The 11,433-nt window shown below is 32.3% G+C and overlaps 1 protein-coding gene across 1 annotated transcript in view; it reads left to right on the top strand.

The window, feature by feature from the left end:
- The first annotated feature begins 435 nt into the window (after positions 1–435).
- LOC128235805 (uncharacterized) overlaps positions 436–11,433 on the top strand; it is a 22,222-nt gene continuing 11,224 nt past the window's right edge. Inside the window, exons 1-3 of the mRNA XM_052950600.1 lie at positions 436–604; positions 9,404–9,631; positions 10,073–10,273. Coding sequence (XP_052806560.1) covers positions 436–604; positions 9,404–9,631; positions 10,073–10,273 — 598 coding nt within the window. The remainder of the gene's footprint in view (positions 605–9,403; positions 9,632–10,072; positions 10,274–11,433) is intronic.

Below are 11,433 nucleotides of genomic sequence, written 5' to 3'. Positions count from 1 at the left end.
AATAAAAACTAAACTTAAGTTATTAAGTAACAAAACACGATTTCAAGGTGTGTGCACGTCCACATGTCTTGATTTCAATAATGTATCATGAATTGCAAGAAATCCCGTATTTATCATTTTGATTTACAAATGATAATTTAGAATGCTGTTAAAGTTTTATGGCAGTGGGACCTCAACACTGAGAAATCGCTATTGTTTCCGTTACTTACGGCAATGTTTATGATAGGAATAATTGCAACTTAGTTCATTAATTTTAAGACAATGGCTTACAGAACGATTTCCATGATGTGACTTAAATTGTTACACAAATATCGGTTGACAGAACAAACACTGACATATTCCAGGTTATGTGTAAGGTGAACAATTTGAATGCATTGTTGAAAATATTTTTAAGGTTCAACACAAGGCGAGTGCAAATAACCAAATTTTTCAGACATGGCTATATTACAAAATGTTATATACACAGACGACACATACCAGGAACCAATGTTGTTTCCTGGTATAGACTTTGGATCAGGTTGGACTGCCGTGGGACGCTTTGTTACCATAAACAAGGAAAGGGCGAGTTCATTGGGTGTGTCTCGATACACGAAACTTGTCGCTGGTGGGTGTATTTCATATCAACGAATAGTTGTGGACGAATGTATTATACACATTAATTTGGGAAATAATATATTGAAATGTAAATTGTTTTCAATATAGATTAACATGCCCAACTCAATAATTCAATTAAAATAGGTACAAACCAACCAGTCGAAAGTTCATAAATAAACTCTGTATAGAGACACATGGCAAGAACCCAAATGATAATGAACTAGAGACACAAATGTAAAAATAACACAAAAACAAATACATACAATATGAACTATTGCATTTGTATTGAATTTAAATGTTTTATTTCATATCAAGTGCCATGAAGTAGAAGATACAATTGTTTGTTATTAATGTAGGATACATTTGCCTCTATCTTGTATAAGTATTATTTGCTTGTGATTTTTAGACGATATATACTCGCGGTCAATGAGGGTTTATTTATAAAAACATATTTATTTAAATGTCAAAGATATGTTTTGTTTTGTGTATCTGTTTTATTTCATTACACCATTTATGGTTAAAGTGCTTACTTTTCTATCGTGAACATTATAAGTTACGTTACCTTTGTTTGTAGTTCGCCGTCAAATTGTTGCGTTTTCTTTAAATACTCCTCCTCTCGAACTCCGATCCCGATTTCTTCTAACCCTGGCGTAAAGCTTCCTTGCGTAGATACACTCGTATAATTATAACATGTAAGATGCAGCTATAGTTGTTATGCCAAGCTTGATCAAACTGTACCCCTTGGGTAAATGTTAGTCCATCGGATGGACTTATCTTTTCTGTTTAAACGTCTTATTAAAAACCGCTCGCTTTTACATATAACTCTGATATGAAGCATCGTTATTAAGTGTGAACCAGTGGACAACATTCGTCTTGCACTTTTTCTAAATAATACGGACACAAAACCCTGCAAAGCTCGGCCGTGTCCTATTCAAGTTATAAGCGTGTATCACAATATAACTACTTTCTTTCAGAAGTGCTCCTACTATACTTCAAAAAGATATACACGTGGCTGAACCTTTTCACAAATTATATTTTGTGCGTGAATGCCGGACACCAAAGTTTCATCAGAAATGTCTTTACTTTTCGGCATCGCTATATAAAATAACGTTTGTAGAAAAGGCAATGTAGTTTTCTAATACAATAACTCTCAATGGTAATGATTAGAGTATATAATTCGTGCATCTGTGGAAATATTGTCTAAATTAAATAAGTGTGAATGAGCAGTATTCTTACGCACTGTTTACGAACTTAAGCTGTCGTCCATTTCGAATAGTTTAGCTTTGTTATATTTATAATATCAAGGCCTTATTCAGTCTGTGCATTTGTAATATAGTGCACTAGTTTATATAAACCATGCAGAGCTTCGCTGCATAACAACTCATTAATTTCCGCAAAAGTGAATCGAAACCACTTCAAATCAGAGTGACAACTCTTTGTTTCATATGACTTCTGCTGTGTGTTTTTTCAGGTTACATGCATACCAATGAACTGATGCAACAATAACGGTTTCCTTACTGATAAAAATTAAGAGCTATGTCCCTACTGATGGATATACATTTCTATTTTGTAATTAATGAAGTAAAACAAACAGCAACTGAAAGATATTCATTTAAAAAAAAGTTGTTAAATCAAAGCCTCACATATTTCATTTTTCAAAAGCAATACCGACACTTAACAATAAAATGGAGCTTTTCCTTTTACATGTTTGAAATAATAATTGACAACATAGCTCTATTTTTGACTTTAGATGGTTTTTAATCATTATCATCTTCACATTTTTTCCTCATTAATTCTTAATTATTTAACATAATTATTAAACGAAACCATTGAGAATGCACAAAAACAGGAAACCTTCGAAAATAATGAATTGGAAACAAAATCTCAAGTGTTCTTATTTTAAAAGTATATTTTATTTTATTTCCCTCCAAGCTTACATACATCTGAATTGTACGCGCTGTGCTGACTTTTATTTTAAAGTTGGTTGAAATACCTTAAATACACCTTGTTGTTATTTAAAATGTCATATACAACACAATTATCGGACTATTGCTCATAAGTAAAGGATTCGTTAAAATTGTTGTATACAAGTTTGTAAAAACGGTAGAATCTAAGCAAAAATTTATTAATGACCCAGCTGCACTGCTCTGAGAAAATTAAATGCATCTGTTGTTGATTTTGTGGTTGGATTTGTTGTTGGTTTTCTAGTGACAATATCAACACGATCGAATAAAGGCTCATTACATAAATATGAACTAGAGCTTGATTTGTTTCCATGCTCATTAAAGGAATAATGTCCTAACAAACACTTCAACATACCATGAAACAACTCGCACATGTTGGGATGACTGGTGGCCTGCATGTACGTTTTCTAGATTGTAACCAGTATGAACCATTTAATGATAAATAAACGGATGGAATACGGGTGTATTACTTCGTACTAACCAAGGAGATCCCATTAAAGGCAGTGCCTTTTTCATCTTAACATTTATTTCTGTATATTTTTCAAAGGACAATATAGGCATGTGATACAACACCTTAAACTGCCAATTTATGAACTATGATTTCCATTCTTAAGGATTTTCCAAGTATAAAGTGCTTCCAATACCCCAAATAAAATACAGTGATCATTTCGACCATTTCAACCCCAAATTAACAATAGCCATCTTATAGGCATTGTCATCCTTTTGTCAATCCTGTGGACCATCTAACTGTCATAATCGTTTACAGAAAAACGTATGCTTTATTTGCATAATTTATGAAGTTTAATACATCAATAAAATGCGACACCAGTGTTCAATTCGTCTAATAAAACACAATATTTATATGTATATTTCTACTGTCTATCTCCCGCAATCGATCATTTGTTTCCGTTTGAGAGGATGTGTGGGCAGCCTTCATTAACGCTCACACATATAAAAGGTTGTTCTAGTAGACATGCTGAGCTAAGTAAGTTATCTATGTTGATCTGGTTCTCACTCTGAACATCTTAACAGTATTGAAGTCTGGTACAACAACGCCATATGTGATAATCAAGATGGGTATCTTTTCCTTGTCTGTTAAATGTTTGCTTTATTGACAGGATAACTTAAGCTATGTAAGTTAACTCTTTATTGAGGATTGAACCAGGAAAATCAAATTGCGCAGACGGACACCACATCCAGATCGCTACAGGTATAGCTAAAAAGCCAGGGATACGGCAGGAGAATGTGTCTCAAAATACATATTGCATAAACTTCACAATAACTACAACTTTTCTTCATGTAAAACGTGTTTACAAATGTACACATGCGAGATGGAACAAATACGATTACTGTTCATTTATAATAATTATACATAAGAACGAGACAAAGCTGAAAATGAAAATAGGAATAAATAATTCTTGCTTTAGTTGTAATCCATTGCTATCTATATTTTATATGTATTTGTACCAATGTTATAAAGTATGTAAAATTAAAACTAAAATCGATGTGAAACTCTAATTCAATCCAGTTCCAGTTATGATTAACCGCAATGATAACTTTAAAAATAAATTTTAATACTGTTTCGTTTATTTAATCAAACTGGTTTTATTCTGTGTGCATGAACATGTTTTTTGTTTCAGGTGACAATGGAATGATATTGGAATACCTAAATATAGGTCATTGTATTGGTGTTAACTTAAACTTGTGTAAGATCCTGTTGATATTTTTATATATATTAATCATTCATCACACTTGACTTGAGCTAGCACAATTGAGTAATTGCAATGACTCAGATCGATTATCAAGATAATTGTTACGGATTTCCTTGTACAAGCTTATCTGCCTGATCGAAAGAACCAACTTTAAATATGCTGTAAACAGTGTTCATAATATATTCACACATTGGTATATTCGAGAATGGATTCCTTATTATTTCCGCTAAAGTTATGTTTCCTTGTACTTGTTGCTGTTGATGCTCAGGGTAAGTAAGCATTGTGTTTCTGTTTACATTGGGGCTTATATAATAAGAATAACAATAAGTAAAATACGCCAGTGTCGGTGTTTTTAAATAATAAGACTTTATGTTTTATGTTTGGTGTAATACTATGTTAATTGAATCATAATAATTACAATTATTCTAGTACAGCAGGTTTGGTGTTTTTACTAACTTTAAGGATTGAATCAAACTTTGTTTAATAATTTCAATACAGAAATTCTGGTCTTTCTTTACACTCCGATGATTGAATTTATTGCTATGTAGGAAGTTTAAAATATTCTTATGCAATATCAATTCTTAAACTTTGCTTTGATCACTCATAAATAATTTTGCACGGTAACACCGACGTTTTTGGGTTCAGCCTTCTCAGATTTAAGTAAGTTTATGGAGACAAAAACGACTTGGTGGTATAAATAATTGTGCAAAAAAAAGTTGACGTACATAAGCATAAGCAAAAATATAAATGACGAGTTCGCTTATATTGGCTGTTTTATGCTGAGGTATTCAGTTTTTTTTAAGGAAAGTATTAACTTCAGCTGATTTTAAGTTTTCTTAATGTTGATATTTCACTCCTTAGTTTCTAGAGAATATTTCAAAGTGTAATGATTAATCTTTTTTTTTTAAATGCACCCAACGACCAAATGTCTACAGTGTTACATTATATTATTTTCGATTAAAAGACGAAGAGTAATAAAGTATTTCTGTGAAGACGCCACAGAAAGAGGTACAACACATATTATTTAATACTATACTAAACATTACTTTAATGTTTATGATTGATGGAACTTTCAACACCAGCGTTGTAAGTGTAGAAACTAAGAACACGATGAATGGCTTAGAAATGCAACCTACAGACCGAATTAAATATGACCGGCTTGAGTCACACGCTAAACACAACCACTTAGGTAAAGGTGAACCACAATGTATTTAATAAAGATTATTGTTCATTCAAAGTAGTAAAAACTCTGAATCAAAATATAAGTGATCAAAACAGCAAATGAAACTAAGACATACATATGTGATGATATTTACGAAACGAGTCGGAGCTGGGAAATCGAAATATAACTAAAGTGAATTGAGTGATAGCAGGATGATACAAAATTGTTTCAAGCTCATAAAGTTTTAAAACTAAGTGAAAGCGAAGTGATACTGATGTTGAGGGTTAAACTATTTAGGCTACAATTATCGGTCGTATACCACCGTTTACTAAAGGGGTCAACAGGACCGACTAAAATAATATTTTCTTGGAAGCAGAAAGCCGTTGTATACATGTTTTTGGTAAAGCAAAATTATGCTTATTATCTGGTGTAGATATCTTCTTTTTCTGATCTTCTGGTTAAGATGATTCTTTTCTGGTAAGGCATTTTTATCTGGTCTTCTGGTTAGTTGATCCTCTTCTGGTAAGGTTATCTTCTTATTCTGGTCTTCTGGTTAATATAGTATTTTTGATTTGTTGATACTGTCAGCAAGTTCTGTAAAAGAAGTTCATGTTGAATATACTCTGAAATCTTAGAGAAGTTGTCAGGTGGAAATGCAGTAGCAGACTCCTGCTCACGGTGATACATTGCATTATGGTTATACACCACTAATTTATTTCCCAATATATTTCAATGACGACCGCACATTTTCTTTAAATTCAGTTCATAGTTAATTGATTTTTACTAGTTTCCCAATATATTTCAATGACGACCGCATATTTCCTTTAAATTCAGTTCATAGTTAATTGATTTTTACTAGTTTCCCAATATATTTCAATGACGACTGCACATTTCCTTTAAATTCAGTTCATAGTTAATTGATTTGTACTAGTTTCCCAATATATTTCAATGACGACCGCACATTTTCTTTAAATTCATTTCATAGTTAATTGATTTGTACTAGTTTCCCAATATATTTCAATGACGACCGCAACATTTTCTTTAAATTCAGTTCATAGTTAATTGATTTTTACTAGAATAAGTAATGTAGCGTTTCTCCTAGGAAAATTTACTCACTTATTATTATAGCACCGTAAATAATTCAAGGTATTGATGTTGCTTCAGGCCGGAAGACTGACATGTTCTGGTCCAGCAAAACATATTTAATCTCTTAGGTATTTGTGCCTTTTTCTCTCTCTGAGTGCAGGTATTGGAATGGATTTAAAGTATAACAACTAAAAAGTATGTGCATCACTAGGACCTAAGCAACATATCAATCTGAAGTAGCATTCTCAATCTTAAATATAGAGATGGCATCCTCGACCATGTCCTGTACAGAGCATTTAGTTATAACGTACCTTACGTATTCAGTAATTCATAGCTCAGCCTTAAATAATGTCACTGGCCTGAATTCCTAAGAATAATGAAAATTACTTTGCATAAAACAACCAATATCAAACAATGAACATCGTAGGTAATGAGAGTTTCAGTAAAACTTATCAGAAAAAAAATCATTAAACAAATCAGTTCAAATCTGGTCAATAATATTCACCTAATAAGACTATTAATTAGTACAACAGTAAAAATTAAATATTTCCTTAAAGTCTGATATATTTATTGACAAACAGGTAATTAAACTGAGGTGATTCGATATACATTCTTATCAAAGTAATTACCTTTCAGGAAATGTAGAGTAATTTAATAATCCAAATAAGACAGTTATATTTTGGATAAAAAAGGACCCCTTAACGAAAAAGGTGAACACAAGGGAGTAAAGTCCTCTTTTAATTGTATAAAATAACTATTTACAGCAAAAAACATATTACCAAAATAAAATATTAATTAAAAGTAAATAAAGGCGTATAATTGACCCGAGTGACACATTATGGCCCGAGACGTAGTCGAGGTAAATTATGAGCACGAGGGCCAATAATCACTGAACGGCCCAGCTACGCCGTGTATTAACCTCTTTAATACATATATTTGTTTTTCTTATTTTGTACGTTTAAAGTTTACGTCCACTCCAGTTGTGCATTCCTATTTCTTTCTGGCTTTACTACGATGAATAAACTCACTCTCAAATTAGATTTAGTTTTTGAAAGTAAGACAAAAAGGCAAACAACATTTTGTTGGCATTTCATGTTACCATCAATTTCAATGGTTCAACTTTAAAATTCTACAGCAAGTCTATTCGAAATTTATACGAATCATTGTCATCTATCTTTTCATGTTCTGAATGTCACAATTCAATTTAAAAAAGAACATATAGCAAGTAGAACGACTCTTTGTACTTAAATAAACAAATTCCTCGTATAATTGATGAAAACTTGTATATACATTTATTGTTTTTCAAGCTAATTCAATTTTGCCGCTTCCTTTGTTTTGTTTTTAGCATGTCAAAGCTGAATACAAAAGCCGCCCTAATAGTCAACACTGGTTATGAAACACTAGGATATTTTCCTAAACTGCGTTCGCGTTTACCTCCCATTACAATTTTAATTATTAATCTGTTCAAGCAGATCAATAAATTGAAATTATTTAGTTAAAACATTATTTTAAAGTCTATAAAATTTGATTTTACGATTCACGTGCGAACGTTCTACGGCCCGAATATGATAATCGATAATAGGCCCGAGCCGCAAAACTGATTATCGCTGAGTCATGCAAATAATTTCGGAATCCCTGTACACATGTGTAACTATATAAGGTAACATATGTATTAACCATATGGAATTATATTGCTCGAAATATGTTCTCTTAAATAACATATAAACATAAGATTTAAAATTATTGTAATTAAGAGCTATTTACAAACATTTACCCCTGAATCTAAATGAACAAATCTGCAAGTCAGATAAAAACTAATTGGTGAATCATGAAATAAGCAAACGATAAACTAAACATTAGCTGTGACAAGACAATTTATTAATTTTGAAAACTTAACAAAATGGAGTATTGAATTAGGCAAATATTTTGAAAAATGACTTAGTTGCATTAATTTAAGCAACTGAAAACTATTATACCACAATAATAATAATAATTATAATAATAATAATAATAATAATAATAATAATAATAATAATAATAATAATAATAATAATAATAATAATAATAACAATACTTATAATAATAATAATAATAATAATAATAATAATAATAATAATAATAATAATAATAATAATAATAATAAAAATAATAATAATACTTCTACTACTACTAATATTAATAATAATTATCGGTATCATCAACCTCATCTCCATGTCGAAACGAATTGTGAATCCAGGGCTGACTCATTTCACAACATAAGAAAATAACTCGTTCAGAAATGGAATGACACACATAATTTAAGACTATCCAACTATATGGACACAAGAACATTGCATCTATTAACAACTAAAGCCATATCAATCTAAATCACCACAAAAAATCCTAAATCATGTACTCCAGTGAATATACCATGTCCACCTCCATGCAAATTGCTCAGTCTACGCAGTTGGCCAGCCATGCTCAAGTTCACACATTCCATGATTCCATATCAAATCTCACTTTTTCTGGGTGATTTTACAACAGTTTGGTGTTCCAATTCACAATGGTAATATCCATGTGCACTTCCATCAAACTGACAAAAATCCATGTATTAATCCACCGAATAAAAAGCGAAGTCGCACAATTGAAAGCAACCGTGAAACCTCCAAATGACATTTTCAAATTTTCTTGATTACTGATAAAGTCATGCAGTTATTACATTCCTCTTATTATTGATTTACATAAATTGAAAAATGTATACAACTACTTCTACTTATACTGCTTCTGCTGCAACTACTACTACAAAGAACATACCAACACAATGTTTAGAAATATAGCACGTTAAATGCTACGTGTTTTTTTTGCGGAAATAAAGTGCACGTTATTTTAGCCAGAATCATCTACAGGTACAAACACTGTCGCCCTCGGTAAAACGGCTTCACAGAGCAGCAACTACAATGATCCCATATGGCTCGCCCCAACGGCGGTTGATGGTAATGTCGGGAACAACGCTATGGCTAGCGGTTCGTGTTTTCACACGACTAAAGAGTACCAACCGTGGTGGAGGGTGGACCTACATCAAGACTTCTATATCACTAGTGTCGTTGTTTATAACCGACTGGACCGCTGCTGTGGTAAGTGTATACCGCTGAAACGGTATCTTAATGAACTACTTAATAGTATCTGATCAATCAAATCATTTTTCATATATTCGCGATATAATAAGTGGAACTACATGGATACGTGAAGTAGCGTTATAAAGGAAACATGTTCCTGCTTAAATGCACATTGATCAAGGCCCAACATATTCTTACTGAGAGGCATTCAACGTTATAAGAAAACAAACACGACATCAGTGAATGTTGATGTTACCACCTATTTAGCAGGGTTAGTGAACACTTAGTAAGTTATAGTTGGGGGCATTAACCGATTTGTCATCACAAGGCCTCTACCTTGAGTTTGATGACTAACCAACTGGCGAGTTCAAAGACTGCCGGGGACCATTAAGTAACACAAAAATATCCTTGCGGTTCTGGGCACTGGACTTTCTTACGAATTAGAAATTACATTTTTAGCTGAACGGGCAAGGAACATTAAACTTACAATCGGTAAAAAATTGGGCTCGATGAGTCAGGCTGGATACCTAGATGGCGGGTTGACCACTCATACGTTCACCGTTGACCCACCATTGGTAGGACGTTTCGTGCTATTGCAGCTAAATGGGATAACGGAGTTTCTCCATCAATGTGAAGTAGAAGTCATGGCATATCCCTCAGGTGATTATATAATATTATATCTCAATATGCAATCATAGATGATACATCTTTTTCCTGTTAAAGAATAAATAGTAACTTATTAAAAATGTCGTCTTGATTGCAAGTTTATGTTAATCACACTGATCTTTTTCCCAATATTTATATGAAATACTACAGAAACAAGTCAAGTAGTCGTAAACTTAAACATAAACTCCGTTAAATAGCACATGGGCAAAGCCAACAACATTGAGCAGTAACAGCACAAACATCTACAAACAGGAAACCCGGAGCAACTATTCAAAACTCCACTAACAACAAACAACATATATATTATATAAAACTAAGAGTATTCTTCAAAACGTGCGTTTAGAGTAAACTGGAAATGTAGAGTCATTGCATACATGGTTATATGTTCTAAAACAGAAAACATTTATATCTTTAAGACAAAACCCACAAGGACGTTCTTCTCTTGGGATTTGATTATGCCTGCCGGATTCAATTAATCATTTTTGATTTGAACATCGACATTGGCTCAATGCTAACTTATGTTTAAAAGATATCTCTAATAGTTGATGACGTTCTACATTTTACAAAGTTTTATATTTTTATAATGAAAACACCGACTCGGACTGTTCCTGGATTCGTGGCATTTGTTTTCAAAACATCTTTTATTCTCTCTTTAAAGATACTAAGAAATACATTTATGTCGCGAACATCTTGAGATATCCAGATATAACCAGAGCCATGTATAAAAGGCATATACTTTATATTAGTAGCCCAACAAGTACGCCCAACTTTACATAAAGACTTAAGCATAAGGTAACTTTGCTAAGGGTACCTATTATTAGAAATTTGCAGTACTTTCTGTATATATACATAGCCCAAAATATGGGACCGTAACATAGTGTAGGCTAAATAGTAGTATCAAACATTTTAAACAATTTTCTTTTTGAAAAATAGCCAAAAGGTTTTGCTAACGTGTGTAAGCAAACATAACATGAGCTTGAGCCAATTCGTCTGGACTTAGTGTTCATTAGTGACATTTTAGGACTAAACAGAAGACCCATACATTTCATTAAGTCTAAAGATCCCAAAACAACAAAAATTCGTCCGTAAAAGGGCAGATAACTCGTTTATGTATATGGCAAAGATTGTCGAACTTGTATTATTCCCTGTCTTGT

This window comes from Mya arenaria, chromosome 5, assembly GCF_026914265.1.
Source record: "Mya arenaria isolate MELC-2E11 chromosome 5, ASM2691426v1".
Classification (NCBI taxonomy): domain Eukaryota; kingdom Metazoa; phylum Mollusca; class Bivalvia; order Myida; family Myidae; genus Mya; species Mya arenaria.
The sequence above is the reverse complement of the archived record's forward strand: the minus strand, read 5'-3'. Positions and strand labels throughout refer to the sequence as shown.